At 43.6% G+C, this 25,900-nt stretch overlaps 1 protein-coding gene across 2 annotated transcripts in view; it reads left to right on the plus strand.

Annotated features, from left to right (window-relative positions):
• The first annotated feature begins 1,116 nt into the window (after nucleotides 1-1,116).
• Nucleotides 1,117-25,900, plus strand: part of LOC147437519 (E3 ubiquitin protein ligase RIN2-like) — a 92,720-nt gene continuing 67,936 nt past the window's right edge. The window contains exons 1-6 of one of the 2 annotated variants that reach the window (XM_086487043.1): nucleotides 1,117-1,543; nucleotides 10,589-10,666; nucleotides 11,385-11,471; nucleotides 11,565-11,686; nucleotides 11,789-11,885; nucleotides 12,007-12,130. In XM_086487043.1, coding sequence (XP_086343169.1) covers nucleotides 1,307-1,543; nucleotides 10,589-10,666; nucleotides 11,385-11,471; nucleotides 11,565-11,686; nucleotides 11,789-11,885; nucleotides 12,007-12,130 — 745 coding nt within the window. In that variant the 5' untranslated portion in view covers nucleotides 1,117-1,306. The remainder of the gene's footprint in view (nucleotides 1,544-10,588; nucleotides 10,667-11,384; nucleotides 11,472-11,564; nucleotides 11,687-11,788; nucleotides 11,886-12,006; nucleotides 12,131-25,900) is intronic. The other variant, XM_086487044.1, reaches the window with a different exon arrangement.

Genomic DNA, 25,900 nt, shown 5'->3' on the forward strand with positions numbered 1-25,900 from the left:
TGAGGATGAACTTTTGTTGTGAGTTGAGAAAAGAGTAATTAGTTTGATGTCTCTCTTGAAAAAACCTTCTCTCGTTAAAGAGGAGCATCTAGAATTGGGTCACACACAATTTTCTCATCCTCTTTTTTCAAGTTCTTACAATGCTTTCGAATGCTTTTTTTAATTAATACATTTTATGCTTTTGGAGTATTTTATAATCTAAATAGTTCATTGTTGCAAAAAAAAACATAATATTTTATTGTGACAACAAATGTTTTGAAATGCTATTGTCACTTTCTCTCGTGAAGAAGCCTCTTATTATTAAATTCCTCTCAATGGTCATAGTGCACTTTCACGTTGTTGTAAAAGATTCTTTTAAGGTTTATGGTGGCTTTGGTGGGTAACATGCACTATTTCATTATATTATGTTCTCTTCCATTCTATCTGTTGAAATTTTTTGGTTGGGTTTCATTCAATATCATGCACCATTTCATTGCATAATTTGTTTAATTTATATGGACATAGAATTCACATAATTAAGCTGTTACATTTTATCTTTAAGTTTTTTTTCTCTCTCTCTACATGCATGTATTTTTAGTAACCGATGAAAGGGAGAGCATTTTAATTTTTAACTAACTTGTACAACAATTGTAATTTGAATTCTCATCTAATGATATATGATAGAGGAATTGATAGCGGGACAAGATCGAGAACCATAAAAATTTGATATATCATTGTGGATCTATGATGGGAATAAAATTTGGCTCTATACATGAGTAGAGGGTACCCACTCATTTTTAATCGAAAATTTTGAAGAATCTAAAAAGATGTCTGAGCCTCCGGATGCGAGAGAAGAAAAGGCGCACACAATCCACGAAAGTTTTTTCTTGGTGCTTCATTAGAGGGAATTTGGACAGATACCTCCCATGGATTTGAATAGGAGGTACCAGCTGGTGTAAAATTTGAATATTGTTCTCACGTCATTTTTATTCAAAATCGTTTATGAATAGAATTATCATTAAGGCGTTGTAATGAAGTCAATTGAAATTCGGACCGCTACCCTGATGGTTTACCAACAAATCTGCCAGTTCATGAACATGACCATTCCGCTAAACAGCACTGTCAAAAAAAGTTAAAAAGTCATCATTTTTTTGGGTAGTACGCAGAGAGACAGAAAGATCTGGCGACTGAGAGAGAGAGAGAGAGCGAGCGAGCGAGCGAGCGAGCGAGCTAGCTATGTCTTCAATTCTCCCATCTTCTTGATCGAATCGCGAGGGCAGAGAGAGAGAGAGAGAGAGAGAGAGAGAGAGAGAGAGAGAGAGAGAAAATGGGCCGAGGCTATGGTTCCATCATTGCGTTGTATACTGCAGTCAGTGTCTGTGGACTGGCATGGAGGGTGAAATGGCTCATGTCTAAAGGGCACCTTCTGGGAGAGACAGAATTCGATGAAGAAAATGTGAAGGCGACGGGGCTCCTTGGCTCGCTTTTTGATTCCTCCATCTCCACCACTTTACTGGTGAACCTCATGGTTAACTTCCTGATTCTGGCTTCTCTCTCAACTAAGGTACTGTATTTTCATCAATCATTTTTTTTTTTTTGGTTCACATTCATGAGATCTGCAACTTATCTTGCAATTGCTGGAATGTGAGACTCTCCTGTGTGTTTCATAAGGTTTGCCAAAGTTACAGCATTTGGTTCCATGCTGAAAAAATTGCATTGATGAGGAGCTTCCTTCGCTATGGCTATGAAAGAGGTGAAACCTCAGCCATCGTTAGTGAAGTAGAAGATGCAGCTTATGGAAGGGGCGCACAAAGATATTTATTGTGCTAGGATTACACTCACGTTTTGGCAAGAGTGCACAAGTTCGACGCACAAAAGCGAGACAAGTATTCTGCTAATGTCAAATTCCTGTTTTTATTGCCAAGGTTAGGGCTAGGCTTTTGTTGCTATGGGTTGTCTCCCTAGAAATTCCTTAAGGTATCGTTCTTGTTGTCAGTTTTTTATGGCCTGTTTGGTGAGTCTTGGCTTGTTCTCACCAGTCTTTGGTTTTGTTGTAAATAGCCCTTTGTTAGTATTTGTGCTAGTTTCATATCCTTTTCAGGGTTATGATGGTTTGGGCTGGTAAACCAGGGCCTTTGGTCCTTTGATCATGCTTAAGGACTCCCCTCTCTACATTACATCTATGTTGTGAGCTAAGAGCTACGAGTTGTAGCATTTGGTGCTCTCTCTCTCTCTCTCTCTCTCTCTCTCTCACACACACACACACACACACACACACACACACACACACACACACACACAAAATTGTGTCCTCTATCTGTAGTGCAATCCATCACTTGCTTTAGGCGTGGCTCTTAGCCAAGGTCGGCAAGCTTATTACTGTGAAAATCCTTGGTGGAGACTACTACCAAATGGAGTTTAAGGGGTGAGATACGGTGGCCGAGGCACTTTAGGTGAGTCATGTGGCTTTGAGAGCTTCGCAGGCCTACTTCAGACAATGGCACAATGGTTTTCGACACTTCAGTTAATGGGACCTCCAGTGAGGTAGACTTTCTAGTTGCATCTTGCTTGCCTGTACCACCCCTTGCTTCCTTGGATGGGGGACCTTATTGGCTCGTTTATTGAGTCCTCAAGGACAACTGCAGTAGAAGTGGCAGTGCCGGCAAATATACTGGCCATTTGGGTTTTGGTTCGATTTCCCCATGCGCTCTCAACAATGCTGCAGGGGACCTTGTCCTGGGCCTCGAGAGTCGAGACGGTGAGCAACCAGCTCAATAGTGGGTTCCTACAAGAAGCTGTGTAACGGGATGGCACCACGTGCCAATGGAAAAGAACAGACTGATAGATTTTAGACGCTTCAAAACAACTGAATTGGAACAAGTTCCACCCCAAGAGTGCACTAGCCCCAAACTGTGGCAACCCTTATGGTATTTCTTTATATTGCTTCCACATGGCACAACACTTGAGGCTCTGCTCTCCATCACCTGCAGATAGAATGCCAGAGGGTGACCCCTTGTACATATATATATAAAGGCCCTTGGCCATCCAAAAGCAGCTACATGAAAAGCATTCAGTCTAAAAGCATATGGTCCCCAAAAGCTGGTGCCCTCATAGGCTGTCCGTGCAACAGTGCCATGTCATCAACCGTTGGCGTGATTCGCAGGCGTTTGTACAGTTGCCATGTTAGCATGACTTCTACGGAAGCTTTGGTGTGTGCACTTTATTTTCGGCCCCATCGGCGAGGGTCTCATAAGTTGTTGGGGGCTAGGATTTCTAATCCTAACCCATTTTAATAATAGGCCACTCGGTGAGGATTGTAACTTAGTGAGGACTTCATCTTCTTTTGCTTCTGCTAGGGTTTAGGCCCCTCGACCGGGACCTACGGGTTGGCTAGGGTTAAGGATAGGGATTCCTAACCCTCCGGGTCGTCAGTGGCTTGACACGTTAGCAGCTTGTGACATCTCCCCTTTGAAAGAAGAGCAATTGCCCGCGGTTATATCTGCAAAACAACTCAAGTGAGATAAAAAATATTCGAGGGTCATTCTGTTTTCACCAGACCGCACTGATGTGTATTACGTGTCTTGATGCACTAAAGTCACATACCCCGGTAATCTCACACAATCACATCACGATGCAACACAGATGCTTACATAATCATGCTACAAGACATAAAATATACAATCGCTGATGAACACTCCTCTCGCAAATAACCATCCAGGTCTGGGCCATGAGCTATTCAACGACACTCTCTTCACTCCTCCCCGCAAATAACCTAAAGAGGTTTGGGCCTTCAGGCCATGAGATATAGAGGCCTTTTACAACCAAGCACCCCCTAGACAGCAACCTTCGTCTCACTGAGGTCCAAGAGTAAGTACTTCTCAGACTGTACTAATTTTCTTTTCAATACTCGTCCCATAAATAATCTAAAAAGGTCCGGGCCATGAGTAAAGCACTACTTTTCAATCATTGAATGCTCTTCTTGGGAAAGTCCGAGCCATGAGATATTCCGACATTATCAAGCATCAACTCTTCTCTTCAACACTCTTCACGGGAAAGCCCGAGCCATGAGTATCTGTTACCATGTATATGGTAGTGATGTGTGTGAACACACTTAGGACCACCGAGGCAATTTTTCCCCTCACTAAGTTTTTTCCCCCCGTGCATTGTACTACGCCCATCATTCTAGGGCTAACTTATTTTTGCATTGTGCACTAAGCAATATACTCTCTGTTGTGTGCCTTGAGCTTCCTCACCTTCTCCAAGCTGTGTTTTCTTGCAACCCTAATTCCGACAATTGGTATCAGAGCAGGTTGCGTCCACCCAAGTAATGTCGCCGGCATCGACCTGCTCACTTTCTCTAATTTGGGTGAGCTTTTGGTGAGCGTCAATAGATCAACAAATACTTCGGGAGAGATCGAAGAGCGTGGTCTGCTCAAAATTTTGATTCGTGCTCATTTCGGCCTCCATTTCCACTATAGGCAGTATTGTGCAGACAATTTCGTCCTTTTGTGCTCTATCAATGCAATTTTCCACAGAACAGGTCCCTCCGGGTTGTGCTATACAACACGTGTTGGTCCTACTTCGTTTTTCCTCTTTGCGGCAGTTTTCACATTAGGTGCAGTTACTGCCATGGCTAACAACAACCCATATGTTTTCAAGATGTTTGTTGTTGAGGATAAATTGAATGACCCAATGTGGACATACATGATGACACATGCTCTTGTGTCAAAGGGTGTATGGAATGTTGTGCAGAGCATTGATGTATGTCTTATTTGGCCTACGACTGAGCAGCCTTGTTGGGATGTTAGAGATGCGCAGGCTCATGCATTGATTGTATTATCTGTGAAGCACACTATTGCTTCTCCCATTCGCTTAACTAAATCAGCAAAACAGGCTTGGGATAGTGTGGCTGGTCTTTATGCAAGTCGCAATGAGGCTAAAATTGCATTGTTGCGTAAAGAGTTGGAGTCAAATATTATGCAAGAGGAAGATGACATGGACACTTTTCTTTCTGGTATCAAGGATATTAATTAGCAACTCATTTCTGTAGGCAAAGTTCTTTCTGACAATTCACTTGTGCAGACCGTTCTTGATGCATTACCAGATTCTTACCAATCTTTTGCTAGTACTTAAGACTTATGACCCAAGGAAACCCTTAAGTTGGTAAGTTTGATGCATTATGCACATTGCTGTTGCAAGAGTCACTTTCAAGAAAGGATAGGGCTAAACAGCATGCAGTTGAACAGACTTTTGTTGCTGCTCAAAGAAAAGGTAGTAAAAGCAATATAGCCACTTCTCATGCTTCTTTGATGAGTAGCAAATCATCTGTTCCTAATGCTTCTGCTTGCAATACCTCGTGTGGGAATTCTGGTGAAAAAGACAAAAAGAAGATTTGTTGCCATTATTGCAAGGCTATTGATCACCTGATAAAGCAGTGTCCTAAATTGAAGGCAAAACAGACCAAGAAGAAAGAGGCTGGTACCACTACAAGTGCAACTATTGTAGAATCTTATGTGAAAGGAGATTGTGATGCTGTTGTAGATGCAGAGTGCACTTATGATCCTTGTATCCATGATGCATGTATGTCACAGTCACATGTGTGGCACTTTGATAATGGTGCTACAAAGCACATTACTTCACTTCGTGACTTGTTTACCTCTCTCGAGTGTGTCCCTCATGGGAATATGGTCACTTATGCCTACAATGCCTCTCTTATCTGGTCAAGGGAGTTGGAAAAATTGTGTTGATTGCTGCGAATGGCAGTTCTTTCACACTTGTTGATGCACTTTATATACCTGGGATCATAACCTTTTGTCTGTATCTACACTTGCTAGACTTGGTCTTGATGTCAAATTTGTGAATGACAGATGTATAGTTTATGATCTCAGTTTTGGTGATGAAATTGTTGCTTCTGGCATTTTGTGTCGTGGGCTATATAAGCTCACTTTGTATTACAAATGTGGGTAGACTTTTGCAAATGCAGCTGTGGATTCAAAGGCTGTTTCAGATGCAAAACTTTGGCATTTACGTTTTGGGCATTTGAATTTTTCGTTAGCAGAAATCTGCTATGGTTGCTTCTTTGCCGCCTCTTGAAGCACCTTCGAAGCATGTTTGTGAAGGCTGTATTTTGGGTAAGATGCAGCGTTTGAAGTTTCCAAAGGATGGTTCAGTAAGGGCTACATGGCTATTGCAACTTGTGCGTAGCAATGTTTGTGGGCCTATGCAAACTCTGTTGTTAAGCAATTACCTACACTTCATGACTTTCATTGAATGATTACTCAAGGCATGCATGGGTGTATCTGCTTAAAGCTAAGTCCGAAGTGTTTATGTGCTTCAAGCAATTTCTGGCTATGGCTGAAAATGTCTCTGGATGTACTATGGACACCCTCTGTTGAGATCAAGGGGGAGAGTATATGTCTCATGATTTTAATGCATTTCTAGCTAATCTTGGGATAAAACACCAATGTACAGTGCCGTATAGACCTCGGCAAAATGGTGTTGCTGGAAAAAAAAAGAACATGTTCTTACGGAGATGGCACGATGTATTGTCAAGAGTCAAGCTTTGCCACATTCGTTTCGGCTCGAGGCTATCACGTGGGCTACTTACGTACTTAAAAGGTGTCCTACGAAAGCTTTGTAGCTTATGACTCCTTATGAAGCATTGCATGATAAGAAGCCATCTATTGATCACATGCGGGTCTTTGGTTGTTTAGCTTATGCTTTGGTGTCACAAACGCAACGTTGAAAATTGGACAATAAGGTTGTTAAATGCATTTTTATTGGTCACAATATTGAAAGCAAAGGTTACAAGTTATACCATCCGCAAACAAAACGTATCTTGGTTTCATGAAATGTTGTGTTTGTGGAAGATTCTGTTCAACCTTTGTCATCATGTACCATAGACAGTAATGTAAGCTCACAAGACATTTATGACACTTTATTACCTCTTTTTAGTGGTGGAAACTTGAATGTAAATTCCAATGAGACAAATGTACAGCCTATGGGGGTTTCTGAAAATGCTACGGATCAGCCTATTACTGATGCACACGTACATGATGTACCTGATGTGGAAAGGGCTTAGTATGAGGAGGCTAGAGGTATGCCAAAATGGCTGGTACATACTGTGCATGACAGTAAATTGGATGCACATGTACTCGTTTAGGTTCTCGTCATGCATCTTATGTGTCAGATTGATATGCTTTGGCTGTTTCTATTTATGTGATGAAGAGGAACATCTTTCTTTTGATGAAGCACAAAATTCACAAAACTGGTGGATGATTGCTATGCGGTTAAAATATGATGCACTTATAGAAAATGACACATGGACTTTATGTGATTTGGCTCCTACAAAACGGCCATTGGTACGAAGTAGAGTTACAAGTTGACACGTGAGCTGGATGGTGAGATTGATTGCTACAAGGCTCGACTTGTTGCAAAAGGTTATGCACAACAAAAAGACAGATTATGAAGAGACTTTTGCTCCCACTTGTTGTATGACTATTGTTCGTTTTCAAGAAAGGACAAGAAGATCAAGTGTGCAAATGTAAGAAAGCTTTGTATGGGTTTAAGCAATCTCCTCGTGCTTGGTATGAGAAAGCTGACACTCATTTGGTTAAACGAGGCTTTCGTAACAGTCTTATAGGAAGCACTTTGTATGCAAAGCGTGAGGGTGACGTATAATCCATCGTCGTTCTAAATGTAGATGATTTGCTGATTATTGGTTTGAATGAGACACACATTGCTGAATTCAAGGCTGATTTGAATGCTACTTTCAAGATGAAAGAGTTGGGGCTTTTGCATCATTACTTGGGCATGCAGTTTAAGCAATGTGATGGTGATATTGCCTTGTGTCAAACAAGCTACATAGAGACATTACTATGTGAGTATGGCCTTGAGGACTGCAAACCTATTGCTACTCCAATGGGCAGGCTGTCGAGAGGATTTTCCGCTACTTGAGTACATCTCGTCTTATTTTATGCCAAGGGGGGATCATTGCCGCCAGATTTTCATGCTTTTTCAGACTCAGATTGGGTTGATTATTATGACAAGTCAGTGTCCACCACAGTAACATAGGGAACGGGCGGAACGGAGGCATTCCGTACCAAAACGGCGTTCCAGGCTGCTTAAACCGAGGAAACGGTGACGGGAATGTCTGTGGGAATGGACAGACATTCCGGTTCGGCGACCTGACAGGGGAACAACGTTCTAGCCAGCCAGAACGGGGGGGGGGGACCGGGCCGGAACGGCAGCTACATCAGCAGAATTTGAATCTTGAAAAGCGGTAGCAGTTTTAAAATTTGAAAACGAGCAGGGGCGCTAGTTCCGTTTGAACTTTGGGGGTGATTCACACTGTTACTTTGGGGGGATCTTATGTGCAAGTAAGTAAGAGGATCCCCAGTTTCGGGAGTCATTGAAGACTATAGACCAAATGGTGCAGCCTGTACTTCACTCGCTTCGAGTAGTTGATGGCATGCAACCTTGCATTGGCAAGGTTTATGAGGCCATGGATCGCATGGTGGAGGCCCTCGAAACACTCGAGCCAAATGTAGACAGGTTTGAGAAGATTAGCCAGCTTTGTCAGAGCAGATGGGACTCCTATGCTTCCCCTTTCCATGGTGCGGATTTTGTGCTGGATCCAGAGTTTCAAGGTGTAGGACAAGAGCATGATGGAGATGTGACCAAGCAATGGAACGAGATCTTGAGCATGTTTCACCCTGATAAAGAAGAACACCGCAAAATCAAGGATCAACTTTCTATGTACAGGGATATGCGAGGATCATTTGGGCTTGCCGATGCCCAAGTTGATTGCACCAAGATCTCCTCAGTTTTGTGGTGGTAGGACTATGGCTCAGATGGGCCAGAGCTTCAGCGACTCGCTATCCGCATCCTCAACCAAGCGGTTAGCTCCTCTTGCTTGGAGCAATTGTGGAGTGTTTACATCCACGTTGCATTCAGGAAGAGAAACCGACTTGCTATGGAGAAAGCAAATGATCTTGTATTTGTGAGTGCAAATTTGCGTATGCTTTGCAAGTCGGCACCCAAAGTATCAGATCCCTTTCTACAGTGGGAGATGGAGGCAGAGGCAGAGATACTTGGGGAGGGTGGATCTACAAAAGTTTTACATGAAGTGGATGATGCGGACGAGCCTGTTGGGGATGAGGATTGGGATGACATCCATGATCTCCACGCCACCACTACAGACTGGCAGGCTAGTGTCTCTTCTGGTCCTTGAGCCTTGGCCCTAGACATGTTTCCATTTTGGCATTTTGGCAACTATGTATTGAACTCTTGAGTCCCTAGTGGCTAGTCTTGACTCTTGAGCCTCGACTCTTATCTTTTCTTTGAGTTCTCAATGCTTACCTTTTTGTTCCACGTATTTGATAGAACGGTTACTGTTTATTAAAGTGCAAAGCTTGCCAGCGTAGAAGGAAGCCTGGCCATCACTAAAGTCGGATTCTAGAGCATCAAATAAGCTTAGAAGATGTCCTTACACGGTGATAGAAAGGTTATACCATTTTCCTCTTTTTATTAGCACCCCCCCCCCCCCCCCCCCCCCCCCCCCCCCCCCCCCCCCCCCCCGAGAAGAAGAGAATTTCAACAGAGAAGCTATGAAGATTTGAACATATATTTCGTCCTCTAGATGCTGAAGCTTGTTCCACGTATTTGATACAACGGTTACAGTTTATTAAAGTGCAAAGCTTGCCAGCGTAGAAGGAAGCCTGGCTACCACTAAAGTCGGGTTCTAGAGCATCAAATAAGCTTAGAAGATGTCCTTACACTTTCTCAATGTATTTGCAAAATGCTGCAAAACATGCTTATTATAGGGCACCATAAGGTATGCCACCATATTAACCTGCACATTCTTCTGCAAGTATTTGGCCTTTAGATATAGTCGTTTGGTGGTGCCATACATTTCACGTGCTAGTGTGTCCAAGAAGTTGATTTTTTTAATCAGTAGAAGATAACTTTTGCTGAACTAGATTGATATTAGGGGTTATGATCACACATGGTCAACCTTAATTTGAGCGGTTATCAGTATCAAGTTAGGTAAACACATATTTAGGAAAATAAATTTTGGTAGTGTTAGTCATGATCAATTTTTGTTCTAGTATGTATTTTCCCGTCCTTTTTGAAGTATTTTCTAAATAAATTTGAGCCACATTTTTTTGCGTCTCTTATTTGAGAATACTGCTCATTTAGAAAATGCTCCCCCCTCCCTTCAAAAAAATTTCTTCCCAATGTACATAATACAAGAAGCTTTTTTAATCTTTAAAGATCATATGTTATCTCTATGCATGACCCTTGTATAAGTTCAGATTTTTGGTGCTTTATGGGTTTTCCTCAGCAACAATAGAGCTGGCTTTTATAATAGAGTGCATGCATGTATGGGGTGGATTATCATGAGGCATTTTGATGGTTTGCACTAATACTTAGTTTGATGAGAAGTTTGATTTGTCCTACACTTTCTTCATTCTTTTGGCTTTTTATTGGAATTTAGTCACTGAACCTCCTTGGATGGATGGAGTTCTGGATAAACCTTATGTTTTCTGTGCAGGGTGAGTCAATTAAGTGCCAAATATGGACCTTAACTTGGTTATTCTGGTCTTAGGTTGTTTTTTTTGGACAACTTTCATTATTAGAGATTCAGAAGCTGGTGGAGAGGCTTATCAATTACTTCATCTTCAAAGTAAGCTATGTCGAATCTCTCTCTTCTCCTCCTCCCCGCCCCCTTCTTTTTCTGCCTTCGCCCCTCTTCCTCCTTCGCTCTGTCTCTCTCTAATCAAGAGAGAAAGGGGCCCGCGGGGGGGGGGGGAGGGAGTGCCTCTGACACATTTATTAGATCATCATCAACTTTGTTTTTTCCCCTCAAATGGCTCTTTATTCTCATGAAATATGTAGTTTGTCTTCACCCATTTTTGTAACTAGGTCAGCAGAACACCTTTCACACTTCTGTTTTCCTTCTGTAGGTACATATTGTTGTGAAACAAGTAGTTCTTCTCCCAAAACTGTTTTTTCAGTGGAGATTACTTTGTATTTGCGCCTTTTAGCCGAGGTCTTAAGTTGGTCCCTCCAATCAAGTGGAACGGGGAAATGTTGTCGTCTAATTACTTTGTGTCTCTCATTGCTTTACATCAATTTTGTAAGCTTGATTAACATGAGGATATTGAGCTTTTGAATGTTATCTGCATTCATACACATTGTAGCTCTTCACAGTTCAAGATGTTTTTGATGAGAGTTACAATCACCTTGCATATTATATTTTATTTTTTTTGCATTTGAAGTAATTCCAGATTTCACCACTCTTTTTCTTCCTCTTTTCTCCCTTACCCACTCAAAATTGTACATAGATGCTTTGGGTGTTTGTTTGCTTCCTGTGATCTCACAGTTTTCTTTACTGTGCTTAGGGACTTTTTCTGGCGCTTATAGCACAGCCAGATGTGATGCAGATAACTCTGTGGCTGGTTTGGTTCTCTGTTCTTGGGTTTCTGAAGGTATATGTTTGGGTTGTATGCCAATCCCCTCCTTGAATTCTCTAGGAAAAGTTGGGCCTGATTTAAGTTGTTACTTTGTCCTTGTACAAATAGGTTTTCCAGGGCCTAGCAAAAGACCGCCTTGAGCGGTTGAATGCATCGCCTGCGGCAACTCTGTTTGCTCATGGACGAGTGTTTGCAGTTTTGGTGCTTGTCTTACTGTCTAGCTTGTTCTGGTAACTCTATTTGAAATTCTTATAGCTGTGTGCTCTTATCTCAATATTTATGTTCGGGAACTTGTCCTTGTGGTTGTTGACGATTTGTGATATGTGCTGTAGGATTCAGCTCTGTATTTTCATGTTCAAGGATACAGGAATCAATACACTGTTGCTGCTGTTGTTTGAGCCTCTCAGCATGGCATTTGACACGCTTCAGGTATTACTTCCCTCTTTTAACTGACCTCAAAACTTACAACATTGTGAGTTTGCCAAGCTATCATTAGTAAGTGGGTTATGCTGCCTAAAAATTTTGATGGACATGTCTTGGAGAGTTTCAGGCTGTAGTGGTTCATGGGGTGCAACTTTATGATACCTGGCTTAGACACACCATTGATGAGGTGCCCAAATGTAAGCAATCACGGCCTTCAGAGAGATCACGGCCTTCAGAGAGATCTGCGGCAGGTAAGCTCTTCAAACTATTTTTTAGCATGTTGTCTGACACTGTGCTGAAAATTTGCGGTCCCCAAATTTAATTTCCTTCCGAAATCTCAATGGATTCTTTTCTATTTGGGTTGTATGAATCTGCCTATGCCAACCTGGCATTGGAGGTTTGCATCATTTGTGTGATTCACCTGAATATTTCTGATGTGCGTATCAGCGTCTGCTGAACAGTAACAGTTTCAACTTGAGCAATGTAAAGCGACCACAGCCAAAAGTAGTTTAGTGGCTATTGATGATTTAAGGAGAGGTAGAAGTTTATGTGGCAGTATTGCTGCTTGGCAGCTGGATGAGGGAGATGAATAAGCAAGAGCATATAGTCTTAGAGACGTGTGAGCGCGTTTTCAATTCTGGTGAGGAAGCTGACATATTATTTAGTACAATGAGGGAATATCCTTTTGAGACACTGTTGTATTTAGTTTGTGTCAAGAGCTGGCCCTAATGGAATAAATAAAGAGCAGAATGGCCCTTACATAGGTATTTGCCACATTTGTGTCAGTAGCACAGACTCGTTGTCTTGTGACGGCTTTTCCAGCAAAGAGGTCGTAAGTCTTCTTTTCATCTTTTTCAAACCTTTGAGAGGTATTCCAAGATGAGTCCATGCCTCGGATGATATAAGATGACAGCGGAAGATGTCAAGCCCTCAGTGTTAGGCCCCGGCTGGGGTGGGTAGAGAGAAATGAAAATGAAATGAATTGTAATATTAACGTCTTCAAAAGGCCAAAATGACCTATGAGACCAAAAGGTTACATGTGGTGAATCTAATACCAGGTCTGGGTACAAAAAGTACAAAGAACTGAAAAGAAAATGGTGGGTAGGGGTGGGGTGAAAGCTGATACAAAGGGAATAGGAAATACAAAGGGTGAGCTGATACAATGGAGCTCTCTGATAGTCGAGGCATCATATACATATACATCAGTATCCGGCACGGCTCCTATGTCACGCTAGTATGATATGGATCCTCTGTTGCAATTTGCGTCGATATCGAGAGGGCCTCCTCATCCGTGAGTGACGGGACCGCCCCAACTCAATCGCCTGGTCAAGCAATATGCCTCTGGTGCCTCTGGTGTTGTTATGCTGTGGGAGCTGCTCCAACTCCTCTGTCTGTGACTCTTCCGCTGTCGTTGGATCTCTCTCATTGTGCCCCTCTTCAAGAGGTCGTCTCTGTGTTTGCGAATCTCGAGGAAGTATAATCCGAGGCATCTCTGATCCTGGTATCTCATGACTCTAGAAAGTGGCCCAAAACCCTCTCTGAATAGACAGTGAAAGCGGCCTCGTATCTCATAGTATACTGGGCAGCGACATATGTAATGTAGCTCTGTCTCTGGCTCTATTTGGCACACCTGACAAATCCTGGACTTAGCGGGTACTCTAAATCTGCCTATCTCGGTCTCTAGCTGATGTGAGGATGTGCGTATCTGACCAATAGCACATTGTATCCCCTGGGATAGATGAGTATCCATGTATCCTGGTTTGATCACAGAACCATCCTTCGTGAGTTGGAGAAGATGCTCTCTATAGAAAGTCATCTTCGTACCTAGCTCATGTGTAGGCTGTATCCGTGTCCTCTTCGTATCCAACTGAATCAAGTCCTGTCTGATGAGCCTGGTAATCTCTGCCCTAGTGAGGGAGATGGAGGGTGCATCCAGAGAGTACTGATATGGGGGTAGCCTGTCCATACTAAAGCCATGTAACTGAAACCAAGATGCCATCTCTGCATACCAACATGGTCTATCTCCCTGCAATGCCAGCTGTCGCGAAGACTCTAGTGCTCATATGAAAGAAGTTATGCCCGAGATAATGACAGCTCAAGAGAAGGGAATGAAATCGCGGAGCGGAGCGTAGATCGACTCTCAGACACACACACACACACACACACACACACACACACACACACACACAGATACACAGAGAGCTTACACAGTACGCAGAGAATCGTTTTGAAGGGTTATCTCCCAAAACCTTATTATCCACAAAAGTACAAAGAGTATATACAAAGAGTTAGTGATAAGTGAGTTAGGCGGGCGGCGGGCCATATCCGTGTAAGAGGCCACTTGGGCTTTAATCCCAACAACCTCCCACTTAAAGTCCAATGTGGCACTTTAAGTAACTGTAAATCTATGAACATAAATGTACAAAGATTTATATGGCTGCCATCTATCCAATGCCCAATAACTCACGACAATGCACAAAGCCCTCTCCTGGAAGTCCCTTTGTGAGTAGATCAGCAGGATTGTCCTTGGTGTGGATCTTCAGCAGTTGTATCTGCTTGTCTTCAAGTACTTCCCTAATGAAGTGATATTTCACATCAATATGCTTAGTCTTCGAATGGAACACTGGATTCTTTGCCAATCGTATAGCACTTTGACTATCACAATATAACTCTGGCATATCTACTTTGATTCCCAAGTCTGCTACCAATCTACCAAGCCAAATAGCTTCTTTGCATGCCTCATTTGCTTCAACATACTCAGCTTCTGTAGTAGATTGTGAATACAATCTTGTAATCGAGATCGCCATGATATGGCACCTCCAGCCAATGTAAAGACATAGCCTGATATAGATCTCCTCTTATCCAAGTCTCCTGCATAATCTGAGTCAGTGTATCCTCTGACACTCAAATCCTGACTACCATAGCATATGCGCATACTCTTTGTATGTTTTAAGTATCTCATGATACCTTTCATTGCCTCCCGATGTTTCTTGCCGGGATTTGACATATATTTGCTAACCACTCCCACTGCAAATGCAATATCCAGACGTGTAGCAATCATTGCATACATCAAACTATCCACTGCAGACGCATATGGAATCTTATCCATTTCAGCCTTTTCTTCCTTAGACACAGGACAATCTTGTTTGCTAAGTTTCACATATGGTGGCAATGGAACACTCAATGCCTTTCCCTTCTCCATATTGAAACGTTGCAAAACCTTGTTAATATACTCTGTTTGAGATAACCAAATCAACTTCTTTGATCTGTCTCTCTCAATGCGCATACCAAGTATATGACTTGCCTCACCCATGTCTTTCATGTCAAACGATTTTGCCATCTTTGAATTCAAAGCTGAAATTTCTTCCAAGTGTTTGCCAACAATCAACATGTCATCCATATACAAAATAAGGATCAGCCAACTGCCATCCTTATCCTTCTTTGTATATAGACAGTGATCGAACTCACTATGTTTGTAGCCTTGAGAAAGCATAAACTGGTGGAACTTATGGTACCATGCCCTCGGTGATTGTTTTAAGCCATAAAGACTTTTTAACAACTGGCATACCAAATCTTCCTTGCCTTTCTTAACAAACCCTTCTGGCTGCTGCATGTAAATTTCCACATCTAAATCACCATGCAAGAACGCTATCTTGACATCCATTTGGTGCAACACCAAATCCAATATGGCAACCAATGCAAGAAAGCATCTCAATGTAGTCATCTTGACCACTGGAGAGAAGACTTCATCGAAGTCAATGCCTTGTTCTTGCCTAAAGCCCTTGGCAACAAGCCTTGCTTTGTACTTTGGGTGACTATCATGAGCGGTGATCTTATACCTGTAAACCCATTTACAAGGTAGAGCCTTTTTGCCCTGTGGTAATTTAACTAGCTTCCATGTCTGGTTTTTATGTAGAGCTGTCATCTCTGACTGCATGGCCAACTGCCATTTTTTTGAGTCAACCACTTGTAATGCTTCCTTGTAACAAGATGGTTCTCCGCAATCTGTGAGCATGACATAATTTAGAGATGGCACATAACGATTAGGTGGTTTGGAGACACGCTCCGAACGTCTCACCACAACTGATTCTGCCTCTCTAGCCACTATAGGCTGTTCTTGAGCCTGACCATGCTGTCTTGATGTGCTAGCATTAGGTCCATCTTCCCTGAAGACAACTCTTCTGATCTCCTCTGTCTTCTCTTGCTTAGTGTGAAACTTGGCTTCATTGAAATGCACATCATTGCTATGAATAAGTTTTTTGGACTCAGGATCCCAAAGCCGGTAACCCATCTCGCCCGATTCTCCGTAGCCAAGAAATATACACTTCTTGCTCTTTGGTTCTAACTTATTCCTGAACTCCTTAGGAATATGGCTATAAGCTTCACAACCAAAGACTCTGAGATGCTTATACAAAGGTGCCTTGCCTGTCCATAGCATCTCGGCCACTGCACTCTTATCCAGAACCCTACTAGGAGACCTGTTGATCAAATGGACTGCTGTAGCCACTGCTTCCGTCCAAAATCCATCAGGCAACTCAGCATTTGACAACATGCTTCTGACCTTCTCTTGTATGGTTCTATTCATACGTTCTGCAACCCCATTTTGTGAAGGATTATATGGTGCAGTAAGTTCCCGCTTAATCCCTTTTGATTCACAAAAGTCTTGAAAAGCTTTGGAAACGTACTCTCCACCATCGTCAGTTCTCAAGCACTTCGGCTTTTGACCACTCTGATTCTCCACAAGCTGCAAGAATGTCTTAAAGACCTTGAGCACCTCATCCTTGTGCTTCAAGAAGTAAACCCATACTTTGCGAGAATAGTCATCTATGAATGTACAAAAGTACGTTGCTTCCCCTAGTGACAAACTAGGCGTTGGTCCGCATAGATCACTGTGCACAAGAGCTAACCGTTCGTCCTACGATTCCTCTTTGATCTGTGCGGTTCTTGTGTTTGCTTACCATAAACACAATGCTCACAAAACTCGAAATCTTGAAATGAAAAACGAGGCAAATAACCATAATGAGAAAGTATTTCCATTCCTCTTTTTGACATATGTCCCAGCCTACGATGCCACAGTGACACACTTGGCTGCTCAATCATATTAATTACATGTTTTTTAACATCTGAAACATGTAAGTGTACAGAGTTCCCGACTTGCTACCATGTGCTACAGTCATCGAACCTTTGGAGATCTTTCAAGCGCTGTTCCCAAAAACTGTCACATAACCCGCATCATCCAACTTCCTTGTACTGATCAAGCTCTTTCGGATTGCTGGAACATGTCTGACATTCTTGATCCATAAAGAAAAGCCATTCTGAAACTTCAACTGCACATCTCCCACTCCAAGTATGTCACAAACCTGCTCATTGCCAAGTCTGACATAATCTTTAGTAGTCACATATGAAGTAAACCACTCTTTGTGTGGAGAAACATGTAAAGATGCCCCTGAGTCGATAATCCAATCACTCATAGCATGTCCGTCCTCTGCAGTCAAGAAAACAGAATCAAAATTGCTTGTGAGGAAGATGTCACCAGCTGCTATACCAGAATCACTGTCTGAACCAGATCCTGTGACATTCACCTCTTCAATCTTCACTGAACTCTTCTTTTCATCTTGCTCAGAACTCTTTGTTTTGCCTTTTTCTTGTTTCCACTTTGTACATGTGACCCTTCTTGCCACAATGGTAGCATTCTATGTCATCCTTTGACTTTGAGTCACGAGACTTACTTCGGTTTTGTGCCTTCTTACCCTTCTTCTCTTTAGACTGTTGTCTCCCTCGAACCTCGAACGACCAAAGCACTATTGCCTTTGCCTTTGTCAATGTTCTTCCTGTGCACTTCCTCTGTGAGCAAGCTGCCTTCTACATTGGCACTTGTAAGACCTTCTGGCGCGACAGAATTACTTAACGTTGTACGAAAAGTATCCCAACTGTCTGGCAAAGTGATTAAGAGAAACATAGCCTTCACTAAATTTGGAAAGACTATCTCCTGTTCTGTTAACTGGCTGAAAATTGTGTGAAATTCATTGAGATAATTTGACATGGCTGTCCTTTCCTTCATCTTCAAATCCACCAATTTCTTGAGCCAATAAATTTGAGAAGCAGCACTTTGTTTCTCGTACATATCACATAGCTTTTGCCATGCGCCATACGCTGTAGTCTCTTCTGCTACGTTGAAGTAAACATTTTCTGTCAGTGTCAGCATGATTGTGGAACAATCTAACTCGTCAAGCTCTTCCCACTCATCTTCAGCCATACCTTCTAGTCTCTCCCCTTTGAGCTTCAGTGGCTTCACTTGTTTTTTCTGCACCAAAACATGCCAAATCTGCTTCTTCCAGAATGGAAAGTTTGTGCCATCCAGCTTCTTTATGTTGTAAAGAGTTTCACTTTGAGAAGATGCCATATCTGCCAAACTATTTACTCCTTGGAAAAATTCGGCAGAATTTCCCCTGTAAATTGGCCTCTGTACACAATAAACAAGCTGTAAACAACAAGCCGAACACCTCTCCTCAAGAACTGTTAGTATTTTGAAAAATTTTGACAGTCTCCCTTGTAAATTGAGCTCTGGGAACCAAAAGATAGCTCAAAAAACAATCATAAATAGCTGACCAGTGACAAATCTGAAAATCTCTGTAATATGCTATCCTGTAAGCATGCACTGTCTCCTGTCTGGGCGATGACAGAACGTGTATCTGTCTCAAGACTGAACCCTGAACAATGCCTCAACGGCCTGACGCATAAGATGCAATCCAGTGTCTACACAGTCATACATCCTATGGGATAAAAGTCGCCAAAGAGGATGCGTGTAGAGGGGAACTCCAGCAACCTAATCCACCTCACACTGGGTAACCCAGCCCCCAGTGCTTGGCTTCAAAAAACCTCACACACGATCCTCACAGATGGCTCAGCAAACTGCCAAGAACTAGCATACATCCTACAATAGACCAATCACTGTCCTATGACCGCTACGGCGGTCTGTCTGCTAGCGTGACTCACAACTAGCAGACCCACAATCACAGTACATCAATCTGCAATACATGCCAGTGGTGTCAAGCCGTCGTATGGCCACACCTCCCCTGGAACCTGGCAAGCACAAGAAGTAGCAATGCAGACTGCAATATATATATCTGATGATATATATGTGTACCTGGTCTATAGATGATGCTTTGAAGACGAATGAGTGATGTATGTCGATGCCGATATTGATGCCGACCACCTCCTGCTTGCCAATCTATACAAGACGGGTTTCTTTGCGGCTGAAACCTATCTTTTGATGTAGTGCTCAGAATGAAATTCTGAGGGCATAAACGGCTTCGAAAGGGAGATAAAATCGCAGGTCGCTTGGTAGAAATACTCCCGGAACGCCGAGTGTGAATTTCCAAGCTTCGGATCCAGAATCTGCCCGAAAAGTGCGCGCGCGCGATTACGCAAATACGCACTGAACTTGGCTCTGATACCAATTGAAGTTGCGGAGTGGAGCGTAGATCGACTCACACACACACACACACACATACACAGAGAGCTTACACAGTACGCAGAGAATCGTTTTGAAGGGTTATCTCCCAAAACGTTATTATCCACAAAAATACAAAGAGTATATACAAAGAGTTAGTGATAAGTGAGTTAGGCGGGCGGGCGGGTGGCCATATCCGTATAAGAGGCCACTTGGGCTTTAATCCCAACAGGGAAAGGTGGCCTTCTACAAGGATGGACGAGTGGTTATTTTGGAGAAGCGCCGGTGCGAGACCTGTGGGACCACTCTCAAGAGTGGCTACGTGGAATTGTAATGGATCTTTGTGCCTTGATGTAGGGGCCTTAGAGGATAGTTTCACAAGGAGAGAGACCATTTTCTACTCTGAGACGCATCAGGCCCCGGAGAAGTCCATGGCCCATGTGAGCGGATACAAATGGGAGACAACTTGCAAACAGGAGACTCGATCAGAGCGTAGAGGACGAGGTTTAGGAGGAGTGGTAGTCTTATTCAAGGAGGAGCTACAGTCTCTGATACATATAGCTCAGAGGGATGAGCATGCTAGCTACATGTGGGTGAGACTGAAGGTAGAGAAAGGCAGACTATCTCTACATCGCTATTCGCTATTTCCCTCCTAGTATGTCAGTATATGCATCACCTAGAGGACAGTCCCCCTTCTCTATTTTAGATGATGATATATGGGAGTTTTCCAGAAATGGCGACATTATTATCTTGGGGGATTTCAAAGCTAGGACTACCCATCACCAGACAGTAGTCTATGATACCTCAGAAGAGTTGATGCGGGAGCTTGATATTACAGAAATGGGCTTGTCTAGATTATCACAGGATGAGGAGCACACTGAGTATGACAAATACTTGATTGATATGGGGACTGCACATGGATTAGCCATTTTGAATGGCCTACAGAGATTCCCTGCAGCTGGTGGTTTTACATGCTTCCCACATCGGCATGGCGCTAGTACAGTGGATTATGTTATGGCTCCGTCGGGACTCATTCCTTTCTTTCAGGATTTCGTGGTGGGAACTAGGCCGGTTGGGGTAGCAGTCGATCATGCTATCTTGTCTTTCACTCTATCGTTCCAGTTCAACTCAGCTCCATTGGGAGAGGCCTCCACATATACTCGATATACCTCACGAGGGAGACGGATCACGTGTACACTGATGAGATATACAGGCAGCTATGCACTCAGGAGCCAGGACGACCACTAGATAAGCTCACCCAGATACTGACAGAGACTCTACATGATGCAACATTAGAGGCATATCTCCACAGCCAGCCTACGCGCAGATGATCTGGGAGCATGCCTCAGAACAGTTGGTATGATGAGGAGTGTAGAGAGACGAGGATTGGATTACAGAGAGAGGCTCATGGGTACTACTACACAACCGCTACACATAGACAATCACGGATTATCTTTCGCCGCCTAGTGCAACGAAAGAAGAGGGCTTACCTATTTCAATTAGAGCGTGATCTGTATCAGCTGTTTATGAGTCAGGACTCTAGTGAGGCATGGAGGCTTTTCAATGAGCATTCTCCACCGCCAGCATCACTTCCCCAGAGACATCGGGGGAATATGCTACATCTCTCTCTACAGCATCGGGGCAGCCACCTTTGCCTGACCCTCCAGAGGCATGCCCAGAAACATGTACTTTCTTTACTGCTGAGAGGGTAAGGAAAGCCATCGACAAGATGAAGACAGGAAGAGCACAGGATCATGATGGTCTGGTAGCAGAGCACTTTATCCATGCCAGAGATATGCTTGCAGAGCCTCTTGCTATGATGTTTAATAGAGCCATGTATGAGGGTTTCCCTGAGACTTGTAGTATGTCCACTATTGTGCCTATCTTCAAGTCGGGAGATCCTATGCTTGTTGAGAATTACCGAACCATCATGGTTGGTCACACTCTGGCTAGGTTATAAGCATCAATTCTTGAGCATGAGTTGAGTGGATGGGCAGAGAGAGAGGGCATATGGGCAGTAGGACAGACAGGGTTTAGGAGAGGTTTCTCCACTCTTGACCAGATTTTGACACTTAAGAGCCATTATTGAGGAGGGTAGACACCATGGCAGGAGGATATATTTTAGCTTTGTGGATTCTTGCAAAGTGTTTGATACAGTGCCACGAGCTAGACTCATACGCATATTGCAAGATATGGGGGTGCCCACAGAGCTGATCTGGGGGATCTTAGCTTTATATAGGACAATGGTAGGACAAGAATGCACTACTTAGGGCATGTCCGACATGGTTCACTCCACCATTGGGGTGAAGCAGGGTTGTCCCCTATCTCTTAACTCTCTTTGGGATATATGTAGATGAGTTTTCAGATTATGTACACACACACACACACACACACACACACACACACACACACACACACACACACACACACACACACACAGAGAGAGAGAGAGAGAGAGAGAGAGAGAGAGAGAGAGAGAGAGAGAGAGAGAGAGAGAGAGAGAGAGAGAGAGAGAGAGATGAAATGATATATTAACGTCTTCAAAAGGCCAAAATAACCTATGAGACCAAGTTGTTACAACATAGTGAATCTGATACCATGTCCGGAATAAAAAAGAACCGAAACAAAAATACAACTACTATGAATCTGATACCATGTCCGGAATAAAAAAGAACCGAAACAAAAATACAACTACAGATGATAAAATGACGTCCTATATTGCGGACTCCCTCAACTTCTTCACCAACCGGCTATACAAAGAGAGAGAAGGAGAAAGAAAAATGGAAGAAAGAAAAGAAAGAGCTTAAGGTGCAAATCGACCTCCTCTGTGCTTCTATCATATCCCTCACCCCTGAAGGAGAGATCAAAGCGGAAGCCAAGGAAGCTCTTAAGGAGGAGATCACCAAGTCTCTCACGGCAAGCATCGACGGCAAATTGGAGGCTACCAAGGAAGGATGGGTTGAAGTAGTCAAGAAGAATATAAAAAGGAGGCGAGAGCGGAAGCTCAAATAGATGAGGCGTGCATCATACACACAACCATTGAGGAAGAGAAGATGCGACAAGTCTGCCGTCTCAATACGAGTGACTGGCATCAAAGAAGAGAGGGGTCCACACTCGAGAGCGATGGGAAAGCCCTATGCATGAAGCTCGGGTACAAAGAAGACGAGGAGCCACCTGTCTGCAAAGCTTGGAGAGCCAGCAAAGATCCACAGAAAAGAGCCGTCATCCTCCAATTCACCTCCAACGAGTCGCGAACATCCTTCATTTCAAAGAGGGTTATTGTGAGAGGGCTAGAGGGGCCTCCTATCTACCTTGACAACGACCTCAGAAAAATGCAACAAGACCACCATCGAGCATGCATGCCTAGAGTCAAGAAAGCTCGTAAAGAAGGGAAGATGGCGGTATATGGAGATGGTAGGAACATCATTGATGGCAAGACCATCGCATAAGGACTCGCGGCTTGTGGGACACATGAGAAGATGCACCTCATGGTTTGGAACTGCAATGGGGATCTATGGACACATCCAAAGAGGCTTGAGGAGGTGATGAGAGGACGGGACCTCATCCTTTTGACAGAGACACATGAGAGTCCAGAGCGGAGTCTACCAAAGATCCATGGCTTTCAGTGGGAGTCTTCACATCGAGGGAGCACTCGCCAACACACCACACGAGGGTCAGGAGGGGTGGCTATACTTTTTAGACAGGGACTCCAGAGCAGGATATAGATTGTTGCATGGGACCCATAGGCCCGTTACCTTGAGCTTTCACGGGCTAGGATTATTTACATCGCTCTCTGCTTCTTTTCCCCCCTCAGGCTCTAGATTTGTTACCACAGAGATGGCAGGGGAGGAGGAGGAGAATCATCCCCATACACATGCCTGTCAGATGAGATTATGGAGTACTCTACACTAGGGGAAGTCTTCCTTATGGGTGACTTCAATGCTAGGACATGCCAGAATCAATGTGAGACATGTGAGAGTGCGCGTGTGCGGAAGCGGGAGAGAGAAAGAGAGTAGACACAAACGCTAGATGTAGAAGAGGGGGCGATCAGCCCCCTCACTGACCATAGACAGAAAATGCCAATGAAAGGCTGTGTACAGATGATATGTGGGTACCCCCCCTGGCTCCATACATAGGTGCTCAAGGAGGGGGTCGAGCAGTGCGAGAAAGTGCTCCACGACCCAGCATAAAAAGAATATAGGATGGGCTCCCGTACAAAAGAAGGCGGGCGGCCCGCCGAGATGTGGGCGGTTGGATAGTGCAGCCTATATGCATATGCAAGCATGGGTGGCCAGCCCGGAGGCACACTAGCCCTAGACCTGTGAAGTAGCAGAGTGGTGTAAAATAATAAATTAACACCCCCTCTCAGCGCCTGATGTTGAACAAACTGTATGAAGCTGAAGATGTGAGGCAAATGATGAAGATGTCTGCTGTTGTGGGGTTTCCAAGCCCGTGGGAACACCTCCTAGAGCGTGCAGGTTAACTCAAGCTACTGTTTTAGTTTGCATGGAAACTTTTTCTATATATTGTAAGCTTTTACAAAGGAAATTTAACAAGCATAGCGCGGAGTTTTTTCTCCTTCTGTGTCGAGTCTCTCTCCTCTCTCTCTCTCTCATTCTGCTGCACTTGCACCTTGACATGGCACCTCACCATCTGCATCCTCCATAGCTTCCCTCCTAACACTCGGTATCAGAGCTTGGCATCGGCCTTGTGCTCGAGAAGCTTCGCGGGAGCGACCGCCTGCAGAGGGAATAAGCCGACTATCGACCTGCAGCGAAATAAGCAACCTCATCATCAATAAGGTCGCCCATGGACGTTGATAATATCTCGACACTGCAACTCTAGCCAAATCGGCGTCTACAGGTGCCTCATACACAAGTTCACCATCGCACTGTTCTGCTCGACGCTGCTACAAAGAAGGCTCTCTTTTATTTGTGTTCACACTTTAATAAAGTAGCCACCCCTTTTAACTTTCCAAGTAGGGATTCCCACCCTCGGGTACGCTCGGCCCCTAATTCGGTGCTCGTCAATGCTCATAGTCGATTACCAGATCAAGAAATTGTGAATTTCCAGATTGTGGTAGGCAAGCTACCTGCATATAAAAAATGCAGCTATTGGAGATTTTTGTTGGTGACAACCAAGAAGTTAAACAAAGCTTTTCAAAACGGCCTTGTCGACCACGGTGGTTGTAAGCCTTCAAGGATTTGGACGAGCAATTTTTTTAACATGATAAGAAAGGTTCTTATGCATATATGGACGGGCGTCGCAGATAAAGAGCTATATGGTACTGGAGAATTAGATAGGACAGAGAATAGCTCGACAGAGATTGATCCAATACTACATGTTGATCTAGAGAAGATGAAAAACATCCATAAGCCAACAATTTGCTTCGAGAACCAAGAGGTACATCAATAGATGATGAACATCAAGATCTGCTTTGAGATAGCAGTACAAGTTTTCAAAACTATTTTTGCCACCTTTAGTGTCCTAGATTTGTCCTCTTTTGTCTATTGTCAGAACCATCATAAACTTTCCAGTCAAAGCCTCTTTTTACATTATCTGTTGTCAGTTATTGCCATGCAATCAAAATTTGTACGAGATATAGACACTGCCATCCATAAATGGTAAGACCTCCCAATTTTTTGTCAGTTCTCAGCCTGTTTTTACCACTTCTCATGAGGTTACTGGGTACACCTTAAACCCAAGGTTTGGCAATGGACCAAAAACTCCATTTATTGGTAGCTAAGTTTTTGACCTACACCCTATCTATTCGAGGAGGGGTTTACTATCATAGCACCAGGTTATGGATACACCAGAAATCCTTGGTTGTGAGAGAACCTAAAACTCATGGTTGACGAGTACACCAAAAACTCAAGGTATCATGAGAGGGTCTGTCTAGTTCGGGCTTGAGGGGGGGGATTTTTGGGTTTCCAAGCCCGTGGGAACACCTCCTTGAGCATGCAGATGAACTCGAGCTACTGTTTTAGTTTGCATGGAAACTTTTTCTATATATTGTAAGCTTTACAAAGGAAATTTAACAAGCATAGCGTGTAGTTTTTTCTCCTCTGTCGAGTCTCTCTCCTCTCTCGCTCTCGTTCTGCTGCACTTGCACCTTGCCATGGCACCTCATCGTCGGCATCCTCCATAGCTTCCCTCCTAACAACTGTAATGTCCACTGAAGGACAATACTCCGGAGAACTCCGTGAGTGTAGCAGCAGTGTGGGGTGTCCAGACCACCAAGAAATCTCCATGGTAAATGCCGTCATGAGCAATGTAGCAAACTGCTATACTCTGGCGATATAGTATGAAGATACTGCGTGAAGGTCGCGAACTGTGTGTAAAAACAACTCCTTGGCGTAAAAGGAGTGCCAATAGACTTGCAAGTGTCTTGCCCAATAGGATCTGCGGTGTCTGTAGTCAAACCGTCTAGAGAAAATGGGAAAGCCTAGGAAATGACCGAAGCCTGTCAATGCATGAACTTGCAACCCAATGTGGCCAGGTGGCTAAGCTGTGTAAAACTCCAAGAAGGCCAGATGTAGTAATCTGCCATGTAACCTAGTGTGGCCAG

This window comes from Adiantum capillus-veneris, chromosome 17 (genome assembly GCF_014529385.1).
Source record: "Adiantum capillus-veneris isolate H3 chromosome 17, ASM1452938v2, whole genome shotgun sequence".
In the NCBI taxonomy this organism is placed as follows: domain Eukaryota; kingdom Viridiplantae; phylum Streptophyta; class Polypodiopsida; order Polypodiales; family Pteridaceae; genus Adiantum; species Adiantum capillus-veneris.